Below are 26,929 nucleotides of genomic sequence, written 5' to 3' on the forward strand. Positions count from 1 at the left end.
AGATAGTAAGTCCTTAGGACTTGATAGGGATTAGGTATTATTTTAACTGTTACCTCTACTAATAGCATCAAACTTAATCAGGGCTCAGTCTCTTTACCCTTTGTGTGACATTAAAATATTCATAACTACTTTACTGTCCTACCCCTCTTCTGAATACAGCACAGTAAAGTAGCTTACCTAGGCCTTTAAACAAATGGAATTTGTCGGCTGCAGCCCCCCATGTGCCACTTGCTTGATAGCAGGGAAGGCATGTGTGTGTCTGAGAGAGGGGGCTTACCAAAAAACTTTGCCCTAGAGCACACTATCACATGTGGCTTTATAGGACGTATATCCAGATGTTTATAATACATTATTTTTAGCTGGAGTTTGTTTTTCTAGAAATAATTTCATTTTTTTAGAATTGACAGTTATTTGGTACAACTAGTTAGTGTCCACAAAAAGTCCAGATTCTTATCTTTTATGTTTGGTTTCACGATACTGTGAGGTGCCCCTGAAAGATCATGGACTTGAGGGTCAAAACTGGGTTCAGATTCCAGCTGTGAAATGTACCAGCTGTGAGAACCTTAATTTTCCTCATGTGTGAATGTGAATGACACCTACTTCATGGGATTAAAAGAGAAAAAATATAAGAAAGTATCTATCACATTACATAACACAACACATAAATAGCCTCTCAATAAAAGCTAGTGGTTATTATTTTGGGCAGATCCAAGCAGCCTGTCAGTAAAATCCAGTGGTTTCCACATTTTATTCTTTGGGCCATTTGTTCTGTAGGGACGTCTTAGAGACCACAAAGGAAGGTGATGGAAAGACTAAGAAAACTACCCAGGATCCTTGCCCCCTTCAAAAGAAGCTCTGCTTTATATCTGTTCTATATATATAGGTGCTCTGCGTAAGATTTTTTAAAGGAAAAATGCTTAAAGCATGGTTGAAGTCCAAGTTATCAATTTTTCCTATTGAATCCTACTTTTTGTATTGTATCTAAGAAATCTTTGTATAACCTGAGGTCACAAATATTTTCTTACAAAAGTTTTTATAGTTTTAAGTTTTAAATTTAGGTCTATGACCCATTTTGAGTCAGTTTTTGTATGTGGTGAGAGTTATGGTGTTTGCTAGGGCTGCTATAAAAAAGCACCACAGATTGGGTGCCTTAAACAATAAATTTATATTCTCACAATTTTGGAGGCCAGAAGTCCAAGGTTGTGGTGTCAGCTGGGTTGGTTTCTTCTGAGTCTTTTCTTCTTGGCTTCTGGGTGGCTGTCTTCTCCCTGTGTCTACACATGGTCTTCCCCTGTGCGTATCTGTGTCCTAACTTCTTCTTCCAATAAGGACACCAGTCATGTTGGATTAAGGGCCACCCATATGACCTCATTTTAATTTAATTACCCCTCTAAAGACCCTCTCTCTAAATAATAGTCACATTCTGAAGTACTGGGAGTTAGGACTTCAGCATATGAATTTGGGAGGAGGGGGAGGGAATAATTGAGCCCATAATATATGTGAAGTAGGTTTTTTTTTCTTTTTTTGTTTGTTTTTTGTTTTGTGTATAGATATTTGATTGTTTTAGCAACATTTGCTGAAAAGAACCTCCTTTCTCTACTGAAATGCCTTTGTGCCTTTGTTGAAAAACAACTGTCCATGTAAATGTGAGCTGATCTCTGTAGTCTCTATTCTTCTCCATTGATCTTTTTCTTTATTTTTGGCTGCTCCAGGTCTTAGTTGCCACGTGCAGGCTCTTTCCTGTGGTACATGGGCCTCTCTTTAGTTGCGGCGCGCAGACTTCTCTCTAGTTGTGGCATGAGGGCTCCAGGGCGTGTGGGCTCTGTAGTTGTGGCACATGGGCTCTGTAGTTTGTGGCACGTGGGCTTAGTTGTGGCGTGTGGGCTTAGTGGCCCCGCAGTATGTGGGATCCTAGTTCCCTGACCAGGGATCGAACTTGCGTCCCCTGCATTGCAGAATGGATTCTTTACCACTGGACCACCAGGAAGATCCCAATTTGTCTTTCTTTACTCCAACACCATACTGTCTTAATTACATTGGCTTTATAATAAATTTTGGGGAAAATTGATAAGTTGGACTTTTTCAAAATTGAAAACTTCTGCTCTTCAAAAGACACTGCTAAGAAAATAAAGACAAATCATAGATGGGGAAAATATATATATTTGGAAGTCATAGATCTGATACAGAACTTATATCCAGAGTATATAAAGAACTCTGAGATCTAACTAATAAGCAAATAACCCAATAAAAAACAGGAAAAATATTTGAATAGATACTTCACCAAAAAATTTATGTGGTTGGCAAACAAGCACATGAAAATATACTCAATGTCGTCATCACTAGAGAAATATAAAATAAAACCACAGTGCCACCATTAGGAAAATGAAAAAAGACTGACCATATCCAGTGTGGCAAAGATATGGAGGAGGGACCCTTTTGGGAGTTTGAATGAATATGTTCATTATCTCAATTGTGGTGATGGCCCCATGAATTTAAACATATGTCAAAACTTGTCAAGTAGTACATTTTAAATATATGCCGTTCATTGTATGTTAAGTATACCTTAATACAGCTGCTGTAAAAAGTGGCTGAAAACATTTGGACTAATGGTATGAAGACTCAAAGAATAAGGTGAAAAATACAAGAGTACTAGTCATCAGCTTTCAGGCCTCTTAGAATTTCTGCTATCCCAACAGCGTGCAAGTGACTCTTTATACTTCAGGAAATATCCAATCCATGCAGTCAGGAGACTGAGAAGAGACTCCTTATATTGTTAGTAGCCCTGAAATACAGCATGGAACCATGAAATGTGAAGACAGACTGAGAAAGGTTGAGCTTTTTTCGTAGAGTTCAGTACATTTGGATTACGTGCATGTTCAGCTCTGGTTCTAGTTGCTAGAGGCTACTTTTTTTAAGTCTACAATTTGCTATCCCCACTGGGTGTGAAATTCAGTAAAACCAGACTTTGCACATGCCTTTATTAAAGTCTGTACCTAGATGTGTTTGGAACAAGAGAGAAAAGTAACTAGAAGCAGCTTTGCTTCAGTTGGGACTTAGTTGTTTGGCTGACCTCTTTTTGCTGGTTTTCTGGGTTGATTAGACTTTACTAATTATTGGGGCTTCAGAGGTGATAGCTCAGGCAGAGCCACTGTGCTCTGGACTTGGACTTAGTACAAACATTCCTGGTGGTCAAGTCATGTATTTTTTACTTTGGAAACAGGCATTGGGATAGGATTGCTGGAACAATTGCATGGGTTCTGTGGTGCAGAAACCAGATGTCTTCCAAAAATATGGGCTAAGGTGATTTGGCTCTCTTCCTGTTCCCATCTCTAAAAGAAAGAACGCACCAAAGTTCAGAGCACCTTAAACATTTTGAAGTTGTGATACTGAGTATGAATAATTGGTGTCTGTGGGACTCCAAGAGTGAAAGCAGAGCTTACCAGTGTTTCTCATTACTCTACAGAAAAGAACCTGGAAAAAAACCTACTGTCAGACATAAGCATTTCCACCTAACATTCATTTTCAGCCAGGGAATAGCAAGTACTACAGTATTGTACAGTCACTTGCATTTAAACACCCTATTTCTTTTGCAAGTCCATAACCGTGTTCCACATAGCAGCATTAGTACCATTGAGACTATACAGTGGGAGCTTGAAAGTAGGACACAGTCTTTGTAACTTCTTTTTCATTTTGCTAAGCACTTTGTTAAATCAAAATTCTAAGCAGTATTACTGAGAGACAGCATGGGATGGAGACCCTCATTACTGGCCAGCATTCCTCAAGCACATATAGACCAGGCATCGTGTTTAGCACTGAGGGATACTGAACCACAGCCTTTGCCTTAAGTGAGCCTTCAGCCTAGAGACAGAGATTGAGAAACAGGCAATTATGATGCAGAGTGATATCTACCGTGGAGAAAGTACTTGGAACAGAGTAGTACTGGGACCTATAGGAGGACCACCCAACCCAAACTATCAAGTCAGGCAAGGGTGTTCAAAAGTTGTTAGTTACCTCCTCAGAGAAGCAGAGGAAAAGCTTCTGCTTCTTAGTACTGAAGGGACAATGAGCAAATCACTCAAATCGCATAAGCAGATCACTTACGAACTCTGAAGCTCCGCGTTGGAAGTACTTATTATTTCCCTCAGTGGTTGCTTATGAGGGTTAAATCAGATGATGTATATGAAAACACGTAGCCCAGTCGCTGGCTAGGGCAAGGGTCAATATTGGTTTTCTTCCTTCCTTTTCTCCCCCTCCTCCTGCCTGCATCAAGTGAGGAACTTGGTTACAGAGAGATAACATATGGAGGGGTTTGAGCCATCATCTCTGTCACTTGGTGTTTATCTTCCTGCTTCCAGTTCATTCGGGACTTCTCCCTCTGATGCTGGTGTGGACCATGCTCGTGTGCAGCACGAGGTCTTTCCTGTCCTGCCTGTGGCGCTGCATTAGGGGAAGTGGCTGGTCTCTGAGCAAGTGGTGGCGGCAGAGGGACGATGAGAAACAAATGTAGCACCAAGGGCTGCACTGAGCAGAACACTGGCAAGGGAGGGCAGGCAGCAGCCATCATCTGTGCGGAGCCTGAGAGAAGATTGCTTCATTGACAGAGTGGAGAGAACAGAGGCCTGGATGCTGGTCTCAGGGGAGGACAAGCAGAGAGGAAAATCATCTTTGAGTATAACTCAAGTTTCTCTGCATCTATGTTATCCTGCAAGTAGTACGTTATTCCTACTCTTGGCTAGACCTTAGCTGCTGTAACAGTGAATGGTACAGATGTGTTTGTGGGACATTCTGAATGGTGAGCAGGCCTTTCTGACATGGAAACAATGCCAAGTACTCCATACCACTGGCACCTTTACTTCCGCCACTCTGTGTTTTCTCTTGTTCATTTTTCTGTGCGCTCTTCCCATCGAGAGACGCCTTTGCTTTTTCCAAACCTAAACCACCTTCTCATGTTGCAAATCCACCTAACCTTCAGACTTGTTTTTCTGCACAGCTGTCACAACAAACTTCCCCTCATCTGCTACTAAACGTATCAGACACTGTTGTGCAGGCTGCGAGCTGCCGACTCATTACCCGGGGGCTTTCCAATAGAATCTGATGTTATCCAAAATCTCTCATCTGTTTCAAAGGGTACAATTTCCTGCATCCTCTGGAGGGAAATCAAACGCACTGCATTGAGGAAATGGCCGATCCGTCACAGATTTAGTAGACCTCTAGGCAATTATGGGCGATTATTCCCAACTTAGTGTTTCCTCACCTCATTTCCCATAACAATGACTTGAGTGACCTGTGGGTTTTTCATCTTTTGAGTCAGGTATGGGGAATTAATCACCAAAATTGAGACAAGCTGTGATACCTTTTATTTCTCTGTCCTCCTCCCAAGCCGTTTTTTTCTCTCCCCAGAGGTAACGGGTTCTCTTTTCCCTTTTTCTTCTGCAGTCCTATCTGGGATCCAAGAATCTTTTCTTTAAGTCTGTCTTCATGATCCTTTAAGTCATTAGTCTCCTGATAAGTGTGATTATCTTTTAAAAAATTACCCTTTGGATTTAGAAATTGCCCATTAAGAAAAGTCACTCTCAGCTGGTGTCCCATGCCTCTTTATGGTCCTTTTCTCCTCCCTTCTCACCTCTGGACTGGGATATATTTTTTCCCACCGTCTTTGTTCCACACTGCAAACTCATCTCTGTGTGTCTCCCTAATTCCTTTTTTATTTTTTAAAATTACCTTTTTAATTTCCTGCTGTCAAACATCTGCTGTATCACCTTGCTTTCTCCACTTTGTAGAAAACTTGTTTTATGAATGTTCTTTCTCCCCAGGATAATTTGGCTGGCTGTGCACTGATGGAGTGCTACAGGGTTTTATTTTACATTGACCGATTAAGCACTTTGAATAATTGTTTTAGCTCCATTACTGTGAATCTATTTGGCTTAACTCTTTTCTTTTGCCACCTTTGATTAATGTCTGACCATTGGGACAGGGAGGGATCTGCACATTAATTTCCTCTCGATGCGACTGAGAAGTGCTCTTTTCTGTGTGCAGGAGCCTGAAGCAACAGATGCTGCGTGCTCCCATTGCAGGAGGAAGGAGCACGCACTGTTGTCAAGTGAGTGTGTGTATGCGCACGCACGAGCTCTCAGCCAGTGTTTGCTGATGCTGCCATGTGGCAGCCATCTCATAGCAGAGAGCAAATGTTAGGATTTAGGGAAAAGTGTACCAGCAGATCAGATTTTGAAACTGAATGGTGAGTCTCTATTGAGTTAACAGTGTATAGCTAGATGGTATTTTCTTTTTAAGCTCATGAAACTTAACAGCTGTTTAGTGAAGCCGCATTTTCATACATGTCTGTTTGACAGGTTTAATAGCAAACTTTGCAGTAAGTGACTTGCTGAACAGGCCTCCCTGGCTTGGGCTGTAATAAGTACTGTGTTTGCAGCAAGATTCAATGAGGGTCTGTCTTTCTGCTCTTGTGTTTATGGAATGGGGGAGCCTGGTTAAAACAAGGGAAAATGAAAAGAATGTTCCAAAGGAAATTACTAATATCTCTACCAGAGTGTTCCTTGGAACTTGTTATTAACCAGTTCAGGGGAAGATACATGGGGGAAACATGCTGTTTAGCAATAAAAACACATTAGTACAGTCAGCTTACTGTAACCCTATATTGGCAAATAGTAATTAAATCTATATATCTCTAGCTTTATAGTTTTCTGCAGCTGAGTCTTTGGAAGACTTACGCATTTTTTCTGATTCAAGGAGGGCCATATTCTCTCCCTTGCCTCTGGAAGAGGCTGCTGTGCCTTGTAATAGTTTTTTAATATCCCCAGATCAAAGACAAATGCTTCACTGGTTTTACTGACAGAAATAAAGCACTTCCTGTTATTACTCTTATGTTGGGGGTCCAAGTTCTAGAAAACCAGGACTTTACAAGACTAAAATCCCATGCCCTTTTGTCCCCTTTTTCAGTTCTCTCAGATCACCAGACCTCAGAATTACCTATGTTTATGGTTACCTACTTTGTATTTGGCCTCAAAGGGTTTGAACTGCATTCTTCGTGATTTGTCTGTATTGTTATTGACTGTGTGCTTGGCATGGATGCTGACTGCAGGTGTGTGCACTTGTGTCAGAGTCACAGATCATGGACCCCTGTTCTCAAGGGCATCCACCCTCACTGTCAGCCCAGCATCCTCAGCTAAAAATGGAGCCAAGAGCTGTCTCATATCCATTTTGAGTTTCAGTACACATTTTTTAAGCCAAGAATACAAAGTTTGTCCTAGAACTCATGGTTGATTTCATTTATTGGAATTTTAATCATATTGTTTCACTTAAGCAGCATGTGAAGGAGCTTCATATTTATTCTTCTCAGTCCCATCATGATGTAGGTCAAAAGTCAGTTACATTTGGCTGTATGACAGAGATGCCTACTTTTGAACAGTAGGAATTTAGGCTTCATTGTTTTATATACACAAGAAAGGGATAAAGAAATCCGGAAAAAGAATTAGCAAAGTGAGCCCAATTAACTTTCTTACAATTTCTCAAAACTGCTCACTGGTAAGCAGTAAAATGTGAGAAATACAAAGTGAGTAAGCCCTCTGGCTCATCCTGGTGGGATGAGGAGGGAAAAGAGAGAGAAGGTCACTTGACACTTGTAGAATGGGGCCATGGGTATTCAGTGTGGCCAGTGGGAGGAGAAGGGTCTACTGGTAGACCTCTCTTAGCAGGTTGTCACCCCCACACCTCCCCACCCAGAGCTCCTCGGATTCTCTCTGAGAATGGGACTGCCAGTCAAGGTACCATTTGCCCTGCTCTCATTACCTCACTAACCCACTGTTACTGTACTAACTTCCAGAAGAAAGAGGTATATCATACACTGGGGTCTTTGCACAGCTGTTAGGATTTGCCACTCTTCCTTCAGTCCTCCTCCCTTGTTTCTTCAGTGCCCGTGTGTTATTCAGGATGACATTCAGTGGCAGAGACATTTAATGAAGACTTCTTAGCGTCGCTTATGGGAGAGGGCCCTAGGAAATAATAAACTTTAAAGGATAGATGGAGAAAAGGGACCCTACAAAAAAGATTGGGAATGAGAGTAGAAATATAGAAAGAAGAATATTTGGAAAAGGAGAGGCTTCCCACAATGTTAAATGTTTCAGATGTTAAGTATAATAGGAATTGAAATGTTTTTATTGCATTTAGGCACAAGGGCTTCCTTAGTGACCTTTGTGAGTTCAATTTTAGTTTGGGAGGAGACAAAATGGTATAAGGTGATATATTCAAGTGCTAATATGGAGTATAAAGAAAAGTGTGATTGATATTAAATATTTAAGAAAATACATAATAGAATGTTAGAGCTGGAATGCAACCCTTTATTTTACACATAAAGAGAGACTTCAAATCAGTTGTTCAAGGTCATGCATCTAGAAAGGGACAGCCAGGATCAAGTCCCAGTCTCGTCACTCCTTTTGTGAGAGGAAGTTGTGAATATGCTGTAGTTTAAAGGAGCAAACTAGCGTCTGATGCAAGAAAAGCAATAATTAATTTGATGAATCAGAGCCGTATACTTCTGTTTTGAACTATAACTACTTGTTTGATGAATTTATTTATTTATTCTATAAATATTTATTGACCGGCATTGTGCTGTTTGCTTAGTATACAAAACACATAAAACACATTCCTTTCAGAGAACATGCTTGGTGAATTTTACAAAAATAAAATATTATTGCTATTAAGTGATGCCAACAGAGCAATAGACACAAAGGCATGAAGCATACAGCGCACTAATGAAAAGGCAGCAAATGGTTCTGCCTGGAGCTGGAGACTGATGTGCCGGACCTCAGTCAGGATCATGACTTCTCCAAGTGGAGAAAAGATGAAAGGGCATTTTTGGCAGAGGGGACAGCATGAGCAAAATTAGAGAGGTGTAAAGAGTGTTCTGTGACTTTAAGGAATGGTAAATGCCCATTAGGGCAGCAACGCTCAGGTGGGGGAACAACAGGGCATGATTGTGATGAAAGCCACATCCAGAACACTGAACAGTAAATGGGGCAACAGATGCTTTAAGCCAAAGAGTTATTCGATTTGGCTCCTAGATAAAGCTGGTGGCAGTATGGAACATGGATTGGAAAGGGACCTGAGTTTCAGGCAGAGAGGAGTGTGAGGAAGGGTTTCAAATGAAGGCTAATGAGGTTTTGACCTAGGAAAGTGATGGTAAATGTGGAGAGGATGGAAATGGGTCAAGAAAGAACCTGAAGGTAGAGTTACAGGACTTGCTGACTCCTGTTTCCTTGAGGGAGAGGGAAGAATCCACCAACACACTGCAATTTCTAACTTACTGACTAGGAGCAGGGAACAAGAGCAAGTTTTGAAGGGAATATTCTGTGTCTGGTGTTGGATATTTAGAATTTAGGTGCATGTGGGAAGTCTAGGCAGACCATATGCCAGATCCTAGGCCTTGCTTATGTTACTGAGTTCAAACTTGTACTGCTCGCCACATAACAGGCCAATAAATTGAGAAGAGTTGTTGGGGAGAGGAACAGTGACTTTATTTGGAAAGTCAGTACACCGAGAAAGTGGTGGACTACTGTCCCTAAGAACCATGTTACCTGAGTTAGAATTCAACCTTCTTTTATACTAAAAAAGGAGGGGGTGTTGTTGGTTGTTGCAAACTTCTTGCTGTTGGAATCATTTGTTCTTGCAGCTGACCTCTTAGGTCACAATGTTCCTGAAAGCCTCCCACAGGACAAATGTTATTCTCTGTTCTGCAACTTTTTATCTCTCTGTGAATGGAAAAGTGTTAAACCTTTAAAGGTAAGAACCTTGAGAGGAAGTCTAAGCCCTGCTCTGAGTCTGATGTGGAGGACTGCCAGGAGCTCTGGGACCGGGTGGTACTGAGCTGTCCCCTCAAACAGGAGGGGAGAAAGATGGTGGCGAATTAGAAGGATGTGGAATGCATCCCTCTCCACAGGTGCATCAGGAATACATCAAAAGATGCAGTAATTCCCCCAGAGAGCCAGATGAACACCATTAGAAGACCGCGGACACCAGAAAGGACTGCAAAGATCCCTACAGAACTGGGACAAGCAACCTCTGAAGTCTGGACTACTCCATCAGAAGTCAAGTAGGAGGCTCTGGGGAGGGAGCACTGAATCCAGGTTGCTAGACTACTAGGGAGTCCTCAGACAAAGGGAAGATTAACTGCAGAGAACTCTCACAGAACCCTGTATCAGAGTCTAAGGTGCAGCTTCATCCGACTGTCTGCAACTGCCAGTGCTGGATACCTCATACCAAACTACAAAGAAGACAGGAACACAGACCCACCCATCAGAACACAGACTACCTAAAGCCATATTAACCTCACAGATACCCTAAAACACACCATCTGTCACGGCCCTGCTCATCAGAGAGAAAAGACATAGAGCCACACATTGGAAAGCAGACACCAGAACCCCCACCAGGAAGCCTACTCAAGACACTGGACAAACCCTACAGCAGGGGGCAGAGGGCAAAAACAAGAATTACTACTAGGCAGCATAGGGAAAGGAGACAGCAAATCCTATAATTTAGACAAAATGAGAAAACAAAGAAACACCATGTAGGCAAAGGAGCAGGAAAAAACCCACAAGACCGAATAAATGAAGAGGAAATAGGAAAATTGCCTGAAAAAGAATTCAGAGTAATGATAGTAAAGATGATCCAAAATCTTGATAACAAAATACAGAAAATACAAGAAACAGTTAATAAGGACTCAGAAGAATTAAAGAACAAACAAACAGTAGTGGACAAGAAAATAACTGAAATTAAAACTAGTCTAGATGGTATAAACAGCAGAATAACTGAGGCAGAAGAAAGAATAAGTGAGTTGGAAGATGGAATGGAGGAGATAACTGCCACAGAGCAGAAAAGAGAAAAAAGAATAAAGAGAATGGAAGACAGTCTCAGAGACCTTGTTGACAACATTAAGTGCACCAATATTCGAATCATAGGCATCCCAGAAGAAGGAGAAAAAAAGAAAGGGTCTGAGAAAATATTTGAAGAGGTTATAGTGGAAAACTTCCCCAATAGGGGAGAGGAAATAATTTATCAAGTCCAAGAAATGCAGAGAGTCCCATACAGAATAAACTGAAGGAGAAATACACCGAGGCACATATTAATCAAACTAATGAAAATTAATACAAAGAAAAAACATTAAAAGCAGCAAGAGAAAAGCAACAAATAACATATAAGGGAAAATCCAGAAGGATAACAGCTGATCTTTCTGCAGAAACTCTGCAGGCCAGAAGGGAATGGCAGGATATACTGAAAGTCCTGAAAGAGAAAAACCTACAAGCAAGAATACTCTACCCAGCAAGAATCTCATTCAGATTCGAAGGAGAAATCAAAAGCTTTACAAACAAGCAAAAGTTAAGAAATTCAGCACCACCAAATCAGCCTTACAGCAATTGCTAAAGGAACTTTTCTAAGTAGGAAACACAAGAGAAGGAAAAGACCTACAAAAACAAATCCAAAACAATTAAGAAAATGGTAATGGGAACCTACACGTCAATAATCACCTTAAATGTAAATGGATTAAATGCTCCAACGAAAAGACACAGACTGGCTGAATGGATACAAAAACAAGACCCTTCAATATGCTGCGTATAAGAAACCCACTTCAGACCAAGGGACACATATAGACTGAAAGTAAGGGGATGTAAAAAGATTTTCCATGAGGGAGGGAGGGAATACGGGGATACGTGTATAAATACAGATGATTGAACTTGGTGTACCTCAAAAAAAAATAAATAAAATGAAAAAAAAAAAAGATATTCCATGCAAATGAAAGTCAGAAGAAAGCTGGAGAAGCAATACTCATATCAGACACAGTAAAGACTATTACAAGAGACAAGGAAGGACACTGCATAATGATCAAGGGATCAATCCAAGAAGAACATATAACAATTGTAAATATCTATATACCCAACATAGGAGCACCTCAATACATAAGGCAAATGCTATCAGCCATAAAAGGGGACATCGACAGTAACACAATAATCGTAGGAGACTTGAACACCCCACTTACATCAATGGACAGATCATCTAAACGGAAAATAAATAAAGAATCACAAGCTTTAAATGACACATTAGACCATCTCGACTTAATTGATATTTATAGGACATTCCATCCAAAAATGACAGACTACACTTTCTTCTCAAGTGCACATGGGACATTTTCCAGGATAGATCACATCTTGGGTCACAAATCAATCCCCAGTAAATTTGAGAAAATTGACATCATATCAAACATCTTTTCTGACCACAATGCCATAAGACTAGATATCAATTACCTGTAAAAAAATACAAACACATGGAGGCTAAATAATACATTATTAAACAACCAAGAAATCACTGAAGAAATCAAAGAGGAAATCAAAAAATACGTAGAAACAAATGACAATGGAAACACAACAACCCAAAACCTATGGAACGCAGCAAAAGCAGTTCTAAGAGGGAAGTTTATAGCAATACAATCCTACCTCAAGAAACAAGAAAAATCTCAAATAAACAAGCTTACCTTACACCTAAAACAATTAGAGAAAGAAGAACAAAGAAACCCCAAAGTGAGCAGAAGGAAAGAAATCATAAAGATCAGATCAGAAATAAATGAAAAGGAAATGAAGGCAACAATAGCAAAGATCAGTGAAACTAAAAGCTGGTTCTTTGAGAAGATAAAATTGATAAATCATTAGCCAGACTCATCAGGAAAAAAAGGGAGAAGATGCAAATCAACAGAATTAGGAAAAAGTAGAAGTTAGAGCTGATGCCACAGAAATACAAAAGATCCTGAGAGACTACTACAAGCAACTATATGCCAATAAATTGGATAACCTAGGAGAGATGGATACATACTTAGAAAAGAACAATCTTCCAAGACTGAACCAGGAAGAAAGAGAAAATATGAGCAGACCAATCACAAGTACGAAAATTGAGACTGTGATTCAAAATCTCCCAGCAGACAAAAGCCCAGGGCCAGATGCATTCACAGGCGAATTCTGTCAAACATTTAGAGAAGAGCTAACGCCTATCCTTCTCAGACACTTCCAAAATGTAGCAGAAGGAGGAATACTCCCAAACATTCTACGAGGCCACCATCACCTTAATACCAAAACCAGGCAAAGATGTCACAAAAAAAGGAAATTACAGGCCAATATCACTGATGAATATAGATGCAAATAGCCTCCACAAAATATAAGCTAACAGAATCCAACAGCACATTAAAAAGATCATCCACCATGATCAAGTGGGGTTTATCCCTGGGATGCAAGGATTCTTCAATATATGCAAATCAATCAATGTGATACATCATATCAACAAATTGAAGGATCAAAACCATATGATTATCTCAGTAGATGCAGAAAAAGCTTTTGACAAAATTCAACATCCATTTATGATAAAAACTGTCCAGAAAATGGGCATAGAAGGAAATTACCTCAACATAATAAAAGCCATATATGAGAAACCAAAAGCCAACATCATTCTAAACGGTGAAAAACTGAAAGAATTCCATCTAAGAACAGGAACAATACAAGGGTGCCCATGCTCACCAAATTGGAAAAGAAGTAAAATTGTCACTCTTTGCAGATGACATGATATTATACATAGAAAACCCTAAAGACTCTACCAGAAGACTGCTAGCACTAATCGATGAATTTAGGAAAGTAGCAGGATGCAAAATTAATGCGCAGAAATCTCTTGCATTCCTAAACACTAACAACGAAAAAGCAGAAAGAAATTAAGGAAACTCTCCCATTTACCATTGCAACAAAAAGAATAAAATACCTAGGAATAAACCTGCCTAAGGAGGCAAAAGAGCAGAAAACTATAAGACACTGATGAAAGAAATCAAAGATGATACAAACAGATGGAGAGACATTCCATGTTCTTGGATTGGAAGAATCAACATTGTGAAAATGAGTGTACTACCTAAAGCAATTTACAGATTCAGTGCAATCCCGATCAAATTACAAATGGCACTTTTCACAGAAGTATAACAAGAAATCTTATGATTTGTATGGAAACGCAAAAGACCCTGAAGAGCCAAAGCAATCTTGAGCAGGAAAGATGGAGTTGGTGGAATGGAGTTGGTAGAATTAGGCTTCCTAACTTCCAACTATACTACAAAGCCACAGTGATCAAGACAGTGTGGTACTGGCACAAAAACAGAAAGGAAGATCAATGGAACAGAGTAGAGAACCCAGAGATAAATCCATGCACATATGGGCACCTTATCTTTGACAAAGGAGGCAAGAATATACAACGGAAAAAGGACAGCCTCTTCAATAAGTGGTGCTGGGAAAATTGGAAAGCAACATGTAAAAGAATGAAATTAGAACACTTCCTAACACCATACACAAAAATAAACTCAAAATGGATTAAAGACCTACATGTAAAGCTAGACACTATAAAACTCCTAGAGGAAAACATAGGCAGGACACTCTATGACATCCATCAAAGCAAGATCCTTTTTGACCCACCTCCTAGAATCATGGAAATAAAATCAAGAATAAACTAATGGGACCTCATGAAACTTAAAAGCTTTTGCACAGCAAAAGAAACCATAAACAAGACAAGAAGGCAGCCCTCAGAATGGGAGAAAATACTTGCCAATGAAGCAACGGACAAAGGATTAACCTCCAAAGTATACAAACACCTCATGCAGCTTAAAGCAAAAAGCAAATAACCCAATCCACAAATGGCAGAAGACCTAAATAGACAATTCTCCAAAGAAGACATACAGATGGCCAACAAACCCATGAAAAGATGCTCAACATCACTAATCATCAGGGAAATGCAAGCCAAAACCACAATGAGGAATCACCTCACACCAGTCAGAATGGCCATCATCAAAATATCTGGAAACAATAAATGTTGGAGAGGGTGTGGAGAAAAGGGAACTCTCCTGCACTGTTGGTGGGAATGTAAGTTGGTACAGCCACTGTGGAAAACAGTTTGGAGGTTCCTTAAAAAACTAAAAATGGAACTACCATATGATCTAGCAATCCCACTACTGGGCATATACCCAGAGAAAACCATAATCCAAAGAGAAGCATGTACCATAGTGTTCATTGCAGCACTATTTACAATAGCCAGGACATGGAAGCAACCTAAATGCCCATCAACAGATGAATGGATAAAGAAGATGTGGCACATACGTACAATGGAATTTTACTCAGCCATAAAAGGGAATGAAATGGAGATATATGTAATGAGGTGGATAGACCTAGAGTCTGTCATACAGAGTGAAGTAAGCCAGAAAGAGCAAAACAAATACTATATGCTAACTCATATATACAGAATCTAAAAAAAATAGTACTGATGAACCCAGTGACAGGGCAAGAATAAGGATGCAGATGCAGAGAATGGACTGGAGGACATGGGGTTGGAGGGTTGGGGGGCGAAGGGGAAGCTGGGACGAAGTGAGAGAGTAGCGTAGACATATATACACTACCAACTGTAAAACAGATAGGTAGGGGGAAGTTGCTGTATAACAAAAGGAGATCAACTCGATGATGGGTGATGCCTTAGAGGACCCGGATAGGAGGGGTGGGAGGGAGTTTCGGGAGGGAGGGGATATGGGGATATATGTATAAATACAGCTGATTCACTTTGGTGTACCTCAAATCTGGTGCAAGATTGGAAAGCAATTATATTCCAATAAAGAGCTTAAAGAAAAAAAAAAAGAACCTTGAGAATGGGCTGTCCTGTATACTTCAGGCTATAGGCGACATTCTTAACTTGAAGCAAAAGCAATAGAATACAAAGGTTGAAGTACAAGAAACATATGCAGTATGGAGTCACATTTATTCTTCCCCATCACACTTATGATGTTAATCAGTATTAACAATATATGTGACTGTGGATCCCCAAGAAGCCCTGGAAGTACTATAGCAATTGGCAATACAATCACAGCTTTAAGGAACAGAAAATCTAACTAACAATGGCTGTAACAAATGGAGTTTATTTCTCTCACGTAACAGAAATATTGGTGGTGCTGGTATTGGTTTAGCTGCTCATTGATGTCGGGAGTTGTACTCTTGGACTTGCCCTCATGGTTACAGAGGAGCTGATGCAGCTCTAAAATTGTGACCATTTTCTTGTCAGCTGTTTCCTTTTGGGTACCTTTGAATAGAATTGGGTCAGGGGGCCTCCTCTGGCTAAAAGGTAGGCTGAAAGTGTGAGGAAGAGAATTGTTGATTCAGTTAAATCAATAGTTCTTCATCCTATTAGATGCAGTGCCTCTTTAAAATAAAACAGCAAAACAGTTTATAATGCCTGCTTTATTATTCTGAATTAAGCATCATAGATAATATGCTTCCGCATATTTGCAAGTAAATCAGTGTGCTATCCTAACTGTAATATAAAGGAGCCATTAAAGGAAAGTAATTTATGATACAGTACTTCAAAACATACATTTTCAGGCATGACTGCACTAGGTGACATAATGAAGTAGTCAGATGCTTGCATGGTGAATGTGACAGCAGCAAATGCAGATGGGCCCAGGGCGTGGGGACAGTGTTTCCAATACCAGAAGCAGCGTAGTCATTGATGTTTCACTGAAGCGATGGACAGCTCTTGGTAAAATCCTCAACCAAGCACAGTATAGTCCTCCCTTGATAAACACGGTAGTCACTTCTTGAAAAAGTCAACTTGCTTTAAAACCGCAGAAAACTATTTTTTGTACGTATTTGTATGTATAATAGAGTTAGGGTCAAGGCTCAAATAGCGTTTTCACATTAAAAAGATCTGTGTAGAATAGGAGAGTTCTTGGTAGACAGGATTTCCCCCGAAATTAGTATGTCTAGTGTCCCTGGCCTCTGCCAGCAAATTACTAGTAGGACCCCCCATAGCTTTATGACAGCCAAAAATGCTCCTCCCCCCACCTCATATACCAAACATCTCCTTGGACTACTACCATCCATGTTAAGAACAACTGGCCTAGATTAGTGGGGCTGGGCACTTTGCACCCCAAACAGAATCCAGGTTTGGTTAGCAAGAAAAGGGACGGATGGATATTAAATACGTAATTAACAGTGCCTACTAGGAACTGAGTCTTGCTTACTTTTATATCTTCTCCAAATTCTTGCACAGTTCCTGGCAGATAGTAAGTTCTCAATGAACTTTGTTGAAGGACTGAATGCATAATTGGGATGTAAGCTATGGAAAGTAGAAGTCCATTATTGTTTGAACTTTGAATGTAATAAAGGAAAGAATCTTCCTTAAGATGGTTAAAGGGCTAATTATTGTAAATCTAGGAGCATTAGCAGGAGTTAGAAAGTGCACTTCCACGTGCCAGTGTCTGAGCTAGGATTTAGCCTTTCTGGTCATTATACCTGCTATCCACTCTAAGCTGAAGAGGAAGGGTTGAAATGTATATCCACACGTCCTGTGCAGCCATGGTAGGTTTAGGGGAAATAGCTACGTCTTCACGGAACTAGTATATGTAGTGTCTGGAAGAAGAAGCGACGCAATGAAAAGAAAATCAATAAAAATCTCAACCCCTAAATCTTACTCCTTCTGTCTTTCAGCACATTCTCTTCTCATTGTGTCCTTTTCCACTTCACTTAGTCTATTCATCCTGGCAATTCTATCATACCCCGAGACATTTTCAAACAATAATATTTTAGGAAAAAGATTTCGAAATAGAAGCAAAGGGTTTGTTTTGTTTCCTCAAAATATAAACCTATTGTTAGAGAGAATGTAATTCACAGCAGAAGAAAAGTTGATTTTGCTTAAGTTTCCTTCCAAATTTAAGTAGAAAAGAATGAAAATGACGTGTTGGGTTTATCTCTTTTTGTGAAAAAGATAATCTGGAACTATGGATCATGAAGACAATATATGAAAAGAAAGTCTTTTTTCAAATAGTCTCCTGAAGTTCCCTTTGAATATATAACTTTCTGAATTCAAAGGCATGATCCAGCATGAGTTTTAAAAATAGTTGTTTAAGATTTTGAAGAGTATAACGTTTAATATTTCCACAGTTTGAATTCAAGTAAAGCAACAATGATTTCTACTTTTTGTGTATGAAAATAGACTATTTAAAAAAAATGTTTTGCAGTTTAAGTTTAGACATTGCAAGTGTCCTACAATTTGCTCAAGAGTGTGCTAGATTTGTGTGTGTGTGTGTGTGTGTGTGTGTGTGAATTGGGTTATTAGTATTTTAGGGATCTTACTTTTTATTTTTTTTTTAATTTTTTAAAATTAATTTTACTTATTTATTATTTTTTGGGGGTACACCAAGTTCAATCCTCGGTTTTTATACACATATCCCCATATTCCCTCCTTCCCTCGACTCCCCCCCACCCTCCCTCAAGTCCCCCCCCACCCTCCCCGTCCCAGTCCTCTAAGGCATCTTCCATCCTCGAGTTGGACTCCCTTTGTTATACAACAACTTCCCACTGGCTATCTATTTTACAGTTGGTAGTATTTGTATGTCTGTGCTACTCTCTCTCTTTGTCTCAGCTTCCCCTTCACCCCCTGCCCCCTCCCAATCCTCGAGTTCTCCAGTCCATTCTCTGCATCTGCGTCCTTGTTCTTGTCACTGAGTTCATCAGTACCATCTTTAGATTCCGTATATGTGAGTTAGCATACAATATTTGTCTTTCTCTTTCTGACTTACTTCACTCTGTATGACAGACTGTAGTTCTATCCACCTCATTACATATAGCTCCATCTCATCCCTTTTTATAGCTGAGTAATACTCCATTGTATATATATGCCACATCTTCTTTATCCATTCATTTGTTGATGGGCATTTAGATTGCTTCCATGTCCTGGCTATTGTAAATAGTGCTGCAATAAACATTATGGTACAAGTTTCTTTGGGATGATGGTTTTCTTTGGGTATATGCCCAGTAGTGGGATTACTGGATCATATGGTAGTTCTATTTGTAGTTTTTGAAGGAACCTCCAAATTGTTTTCCATAGTGGCTGTACCAACTTACATTCCCACCAACAGTGCAGGAGAGTTCCCTTTTCTTCACACCCTCTCCAACATTTGTTGTTTCCAGATTTTGTGATGATGGCCTATTTTAGGGATCTTAAATGAATAAAATCTTGAGTGTCTTTGTAAATAAATTGACTAATGCATCTTTTGTAAGCATGGGTTACTGTTCCCTCTGTGAAAATTGTAAGGAGTATCCACATAGGTAATAAGAAGTGGCTTGTTTGGGAATTTTGAGGAACTTCACATGTTGTCCTTGTCGTGATGAGGAATTTGTGTTTTCGCAGAACCTTGTAACCATTTCAGTTATAGGGTTTTCATATTATCTGTCTATTATACTTGATGGCTCTTTGAGGGTATGGATATTATCTTACACATTTGTGTCTTTGGTGCTTAGTAGGTAAGGTGTTCAGTACATTTTTATTAAATGACTGGAGAAATGAAGTTATGACCCAAAACAAAGCACCATTTGCAGTTATAAAGGGGAAATATTTGAGATGAGTAATTCTGTTTGTCTTTGTTGATCACCATAGAATTATTTGCTCCCTTTGCAGGCTATAGAAAAATACTGTAGCTTGCTTAACTTTATTTGACTGAAATGACTGTATAGGGACAGTTTCTATCTCTGAGCTAGGACAAACTAACAGTCTTTCAAATCAGTAAACCCTCCTGGTGATCCCATGGGAAACTTTACTTCGGTCAGTGTGGTACCAATGTTTTCTGGTAGATTTAAAAGGGTTCAGCTCTAATGACTGTATCATTCATGGTTTTATCCAGTCCTCTTTTTTCTTAGGTAAACTGTTTACATGCTTATCACTTAGTGTGTAAAACTGAACATTTTGATTTTCCCCAAATTAGCTTTGAGCTACTAGGGCTATCCCTTGGCACTAGTATGAAAAGATTTGGCAAGTAAATCTGTATTCATGTTTTCCAAACCCTTCGTGATTTTATACAGCAAAATGTTTCTGGTTTTGGCTTATGTCTTTTCACACTGGGGAGGGCTAGTGTCTTGGTCCTTTCATGCAAATAGACTGGGATCTTTGGTCACCCTTCTCACTTGGATTGACTTCAGTTCTAGGATGAATTTTTGTTGTATGGTGTATGATGACCCAAAATCTGTGAATTAGGAGAGAATTTCTTCAGGTTGGCCTTGATTATTGGCTTTTATTTAGTCTTATTCTGTCTGTATATTTCACTATCTTAGTTTTTATTATAATCCTCTATTTCTTGCTAGGAAGGTACAAATTATGTATCCGATTTGTACACATTATGTACATATTATGTATAGTCCCTTTGTTTTTAAATTACATCTTATATTTTATTTTTCTTGAGTGGAATGTGATATAGTAAATCTTGTTCCATTTTTGTTACCTCCTCAAATATAGGCTGTTAGTTATAGTTGTTATTTTCTACTATTTATTAATGAATGCACACCTTAGTTGGGCTAATGTACCTTTCCAAAAACAATAATAGTAATAATAACAAAAGATTCTTGTAGTGCTCTGTTGGAGAGATACACAATTATGTATTCTAGCCATGAATTACATTGGTAATTTTCAGATTATGTTCCAGAGAAAACTAGGTTTACAGTCAACTAACATGTATTTAGTGTTATGTCAAGTGTGATTTCTCATGTAATGCATTGTTTGTGCCTTTGATCTTAGTAAACTTTATACTCAGGGAAAAACTGATCCATTGAAAGGTAACAAACCATCACCTTTTAAATTAACCTACTTTTAAAAATAAGCATTCATTGCATTTGTGGGATTTGAAGAAACAGTATAGTTAAGATACTCAGAACAACACTCACAGATACTGAATTCTGTTTTAAAGCAGTTATTTTTTTAGTGTCAAAATTAATTTAACCGACCATGTTAAGAAGCATTAAATATTTATTATCAAAATTATGTATCTGTTAATTCAATTGACATATATGAAAAAAGATGTAAAGATGATAGACTCGGGCACTGTTATTTTCTGGACGTATCTTTTAACCAGGATATGATGTACAGATGATGTTCTAGTGGCCCTCTGAGAGGGATACCATTCACTCTTTTCTGCCTGCGGAACTGTTTCTTGAGCCTTTCTTGAGATGTCATGTCTTCTCTATAGTTTTCCGTGATCCCCTTTGTTCTTCACTTTGTTCTGATGCTATTCTATATACATATATTTTATTATAGGTATTTGCTTCTCAGACTGCATTTGGGTATGCTTCATTGAATTTCTATTATATGCAAATGCATATTTTACATATCCTTACATCCTGTAAGAAAACCATTCTTAATCCTTTAGGAAGTATGTGCTAGTTGGTCCACTTACCTGGTTGATTGTAGTTGTTGGTTTGTCTGCTGCCTGGGAATCACAACAGAGGCCATGATTAACTTTCAACAAAATAAGGTTGTGGACTAGGGATCCCTGAGCTCTCCTGTATCTCTACAATGTTGTCATAATATGATTCTAATCCATCACTAGAAATGTATTATGAAATCCTTAATTAATGTTTGCAGAATGCTTAGAGAACTTTTAATGAGAAGTAGATACTTGTGGTTAGTGTTAATTAATAGATGGCTTATTAACCTTTTTTTTTCTTTTTTGCCCCAACAACACATTGGAAGAACGTACTTTCAAGAATAAATTGCAATCTAGTGAAATATTTTGACTGCTTAATAAAATTTAGCTTTTAAAACAAGCATCAGTATAGTGACTGTAGAAATGAAAAACCTATGCATTGACCCTTGAACAAGGAGGGGTATTGGTTCCAAGACCCTCTGTGGACGCTGAAGTCCCATAGTGAGTCCTCTGTATCTGGGGTTCTGCATCCATGGCTTAAACCAACCCTGGATCTTGTAGTACTGTAGTATTTATGGGAAAAAATCTGCATATAAATGGACCTGGGAAGTTCAAACCCATGTTGTTCAAGGGTCAACTACAGTTGTAATAAAAAAGCAGCAGCAATGTATAGTTTTTATAATTTTTCAAAGTATTTTAAATATGGTCACAAGTTTTTAATTCCTGCAGCTTCTTTGTGAAGGAGGCAAGGCAAGTACTCTCATACTCTGGGGAGGCTGAGACCTAGAGAGATTAAAGGCTTATTCATTCCTTCTTAAAAAGGTATTGAGTGCCTATATATGGGTACAATGATGAATAATTTACCCTCCTTGACTTTGAGAGAAGGAGAGACAGATTTATAAACAAATTTGTATTAGCTGATAATACAGTTAATTATGGTAGAAACAGGAAAAATGGTGCAAGTACCTCTGGGGTATTGTTTATCAGGGCTCCATGGAAGAGGTGATTTTTAATGCATTCTCACTACAGAATGAGTGTAGACATTTGACAGAAAGGGAGCAGGGTGAAGAGAAGCGCCTTTCAATAAAAGGGAATGAACATATGTAGAGACCCAGAGGGAGCCTCTACATGTGAAAGGGCCTGGGTATTTGAAGAACAGGGTCCAGTTCAGTGCAGCTAGAACATTACTGTCCAATATAAATATAAATATTCTGTAAGTTAAAAATTTCTTAATAGCCATATTAAAAACTAGAAAGAAATAGGTAAGATTAATAATAATGTATTTTATTTAATCTAATATATCTGAAATATTTGTTGTTTTTTCATAATTAGGTATGTAGTAGTTGATTTTAAAGATCAAATCAGCTATATATTTTATATGTACAAGACATCTCAAGGTAGACTAGCCACATTTCAAGTGCTATGTGTGTGTGCACGTGAGAGAGAGAGAAAGGGAGAGAGAGAAGAAATGAGAATGAGAATGAAGATGTGTGCACTCTAGAGGGGCAGGTGGAGAGAGGAGCTTGAAGTGGCTGTTGGAACCATATTTTGAAAGGCCTTGTATGCTGCCTGAATTTGGAGTTTATCCTTACAAGATAGTAGTTTATGACTGTGCTTCTCAGATTATCTGTGGTGAAGGGCCAGGTTTTTAAATTTAGAATTTGTTGCATGCTGATACTTTTGCAAAATATAATAGTGAATTAGAAAAATAAAATGGGTTATACAAAGAGAAGCACTATTTTTTTGTCATTAGATTTGACAAATACATAGTTCTGTCAATTATCTATAAAGGTGTCTAAGCCAGGGCTGTTCAATAGAACTTTCCGTGATGATAGAAATGCTCTGTCTGTGCTGCTCAGTACAGTAGCCACTATGCACATGTGGCTATTGAGCATGTGAAATGCAGCTATCGTGACAGAGAAGCTGATTATTTAATTTAAGTTGTAATAGCCATATTAGACTATTTTTTAAATTTAGTTTGTTTTATTTTTTGGCTGTGTTGGGTCTTCGTTGCTGCGCGGGCTTTCTCTAGTTGTGGTGAGTGGGGGCTACTCTTCGCTGCGTTGCTCGGGCTTCTCATTGCAGTGGCTTTTCTTGTGGCAGAGCATGGGTTCTAGGCACGTGGGCTTCAGTAGTTGCGGCACGTGGGCTTAGTAGCTGTGGCTCTAGAGCGCAGGCTCAGTAGCTGTGGCACATGGGATTAGTTGCTCCGCAGCATGTGGGATCTTCCCGGACCAGAGCTTGAACCCGTGCCCCTGCTTTGGCAGGCGGATTCTTAACCACTGTGCCACCAGGGAGGCCCCACATTAGACTATTGGCTATGGTGTTGTACAGCACTAAATATGTTTACTCTTAATCTTTGTATTTACCTTTTGTGGACTAGTGAAAAAAAGCTGTGGACTGGCATTGATCCACAAACCATGCTTTGAATAGCGCTGTCTACAGCATGGTCTCTAGAGCTAGAAAGCCTTCGTGTGTCTTTGGCAAGTTACTTAATCTCTTGCTACCCCAGGATCCTTAATTCTAAAATGAAGGTAATAATAATAATAAACTGTGTCATAGAATTGTTATGAGGATTACATGTGGAGGGGGTGGGATTAGGGAGAGCATCAAGAAAACATAACGTCTACAAAGGCCTCAAAGGATGAGTTCAGTAGGCAAACAGGAGAGAGCAAGAGAGCACATCAGGTAAAGGGAACTCTGAAACGCATTTGGATCATACTCTGTTTAGAAGAAGGGGTAGCAGATAACATTGCCCTAGTTCTGTCACTGCTACCACTATTTCTTCCTCTTTCCTATTTGTCTTCTTATGTTAATCTTTTAGCACATTTTAAACCAATTGCTAGGTAACATGGGATTTTGTGGTTGTAATGAATGCTACCTTGTCAATAAAGCCAATCATTGCCTCTTTCCTTCTTTATTCCTGGGAGTTATGGTGCCTAAATTTGATGGTGGAAATTGGGCAATGGTTGAAAAGGGAAGGGGGAGTCCTGTTTGAAAAGCAGTCCCTGGGTTATGGGCAGATAGCTGTGACATTCTTTTCCCCTAACACATATTTCTTACTTACATAGATTATTTTAGGAAGAAAACCGACTGGAAAAAAAATGAAGTTCCTTCTCCTCGTACTTGTTGGTGTCGTCCACCTTTTATCCCTGAACTCTGGGAAGGCTATATATGGGAATGGCATCTCTCAGAGGACTTTTCAAGAAATAAAAGAAGAAATAGCCTGCTATGGAGATGTTGCTAAAGCAATAATCAACCTTGCTGTTTATGGTAAAGCCCAGAACAGATCCTATGAGCGATTGGCACTTCTGGTTGATACTGTTGGACCCAGACTGAGTGGCTCCAAGAGCCTAGAAAAAGCCATCCAAATCATGCACCAAAACCTGCAGGAAGATGGGCTGGAGAATGTTCACCTGGAGCCTGTCAAAATACCCCACTGGGAAAGGGGAGAAGAATCTGCTGTGATGTTGGAGCCGAGAATTCACAAGATGGCTATTTTGGGGCTTGGCAGCAGTGTTGGAACACCCCCAGAAGGTATTATTTGCCTTTTCAAGTCAATTTGCTGTGTTCTTTATAAAACTAATGCCATGTGACATAACTGATTATAGCGTGCATGATTCATATTATAATTGGGTGATAAAAAGGAAGATATAAACATTTCCTATTCCCTTGGCTTAATGAGTTCTTGACTCTTATACTCTTTTTTTCTTCCTTTTCCCCCCTTTCTTTCTTTTCTGAAAGTGTCACTTTTTAAAATGAAGCATCTACAGCTCTTGGACCATGATACTGATGAACTGTATCACAATAATTTCTATGTAGTATAACATTAGTATCATTCTGTAGAGAATTGAGATATGTGTAAATAGGTTACAAAAACTATGACTGCTACCAAGTGGCCTCAATGTACAAAATTTCTTAGAATTAATGAAATAGGGGACAGAGCCTTGCACAGTGAATTGATTTGAGGTAATTATTTTTACAGAACTTGAGGCTTCTAATGCAAGGAGTTGTCGAGGTGGAGTTCTGTCTTTACTTATCAGCCCTCTGGCTCAGCTTCATCAGGCAATATAAATGCTTAGATCAGGGATATGTAACCAGTCAACAGTGAGCTATCCGTCAGTCAGTATTGGACTATTCATGGACTGTGCATATATTCATGAGCTGTTTTCCTATGGCAAGGGAACTACAGTTGGTCCTTGAAGAACATGAAAGTTGGGACACCAACCCTCCAGCTCAGTTGAAAATCTACGTATAACATATAGTCAGCCCTCCATGCATACAGTTTGGTTCTCCTATATCTGTGAGTTTCTGTATCTGCATATTCAACCACAGATCATGTAGTATTGTTGTAGTGAGTTGGCCAAAAAGTTCATTCATGTTTTTTCTGTAATATCTTATGGAAAAGTCCAAAGGAACTTTTTGAATATTTACTATTGAAAAAACAATCCACGTGTAAGTGGACCTGTGCAGTTAAAACCTACATTGTTCAAGGGTCAACTGTAGTTTGTAAAAAAACTAGTTGGACTCCTCTTAAAAGTTTATAGAAACTTTTGACCTTCTCTAATGCTGAGAGAAGCACCCAGTAGAGAAGCAGACGATCAGTTTTTAAAACCATCTTCACTGAGATACTGGGACTTCCCTGATGGTCCAGTGGTTAAGACTCTGTGCTTCCACTTCAGGGGGCATGTGTTCGAGCCCTGGTTGGAGAACTAAGATCCTGCATGCCTCATAGTGCAGCCAAAAAAAAAAAAAAAACTTTATTGAGATGTAATTCACATACCATAATATTCACCCATTTAAAACGTACACTGCAGTGGTTTTTAATATATTCACAGAATTGTGCAACCAGCACCACAGTCTAATCAAAGAACATTTCATCACCCCCCAAAGAAACTTTGTACTCATTAGCAGTTACGCTCCATCCCTTTCCTACCACTCTCCTAAGCCCTAGGCAACCACTAATTTGCTTTCTATCTTTATGGATTTGCCTATTTTGGATATTTCACATGAATGAAATAATAAAGTGTATTTTCTTTTGTGACTGGCTTCTTTCATGTAGTATGTATTCCAGGTTCATCCCTGTTGTAGCATGTATCAGTATTTAGTTCATTTTTATTGTTGAATAATTTTCCATTTTATGGATATATCATTTTATTTATCCATTGATCAGTTGATAAACATTTGTTTTTTTTTTCCCACCTTTTGGCTGTTATGAATAATGCAGCAATAAACATTCATGCATAAAAATGCATGTTTTTGTATGTACATATATTTTCATTTCTCTTGGGTATAAACCAAGGAGTGGAATTGCTTGGTTATATAATAACTTTTGGAGGAACTGCCAAACTGTTTTCCAACGTGACTGCACCATTTTACATTTTCACTGATGTATTTCAATTTTTTTTTTTACATACTGATAAATACTTGTTGTCTGTCTTTTTGGTTACAGCTGTCCTAGTGGGTATGAAGTGATATTCATTGTGGTTTTCATTTGTACTTCTCTAATGACTAATGATGTTGAGTGCTCTTTCACATTCTTATTTGCCATTTGTGTATCTTTTTCAGAGAAACGTATATTCAGGTCCTTTGCCCAGTTTTTAATTGTGCTATTTGAATTTTCATTATTGAATTGTAAAAGTTCTTCATGTATTTTGGATGCAAATTTCTTATCAG

The 26,929-nt window shown here is 39.0% G+C and overlaps 1 protein-coding gene across 5 annotated transcripts in view; it reads left to right on the forward strand.

Moving 5' to 3' along the window:
- CPQ (carboxypeptidase Q) overlaps positions 1–26,929 on the forward strand; it is a 514,519-nt gene that overhangs the window by 105,497 nt on the left and 382,093 nt on the right. For all 5 annotated transcript variants that reach the window (XM_057734219.1, XM_057734220.1, XM_057734216.1 and 2 more), the window contains exon 2: positions 24,325–24,790. In XM_057734219.1, the coding sequence (XP_057590202.1) occupies positions 24,358–24,790 (433 nt within the window). In that variant the 5' untranslated portion in view covers positions 24,325–24,357. The remainder of the gene's footprint in view (positions 1–24,324; positions 24,791–26,929) is intronic.

The sequence above is a fragment of the Hippopotamus amphibius genome, chromosome 5, assembly GCF_030028045.1.
Source record: "Hippopotamus amphibius kiboko isolate mHipAmp2 chromosome 5, mHipAmp2.hap2, whole genome shotgun sequence".
NCBI lineage: Eukaryota > Metazoa > Chordata > Mammalia > Artiodactyla > Hippopotamidae > Hippopotamus > Hippopotamus amphibius.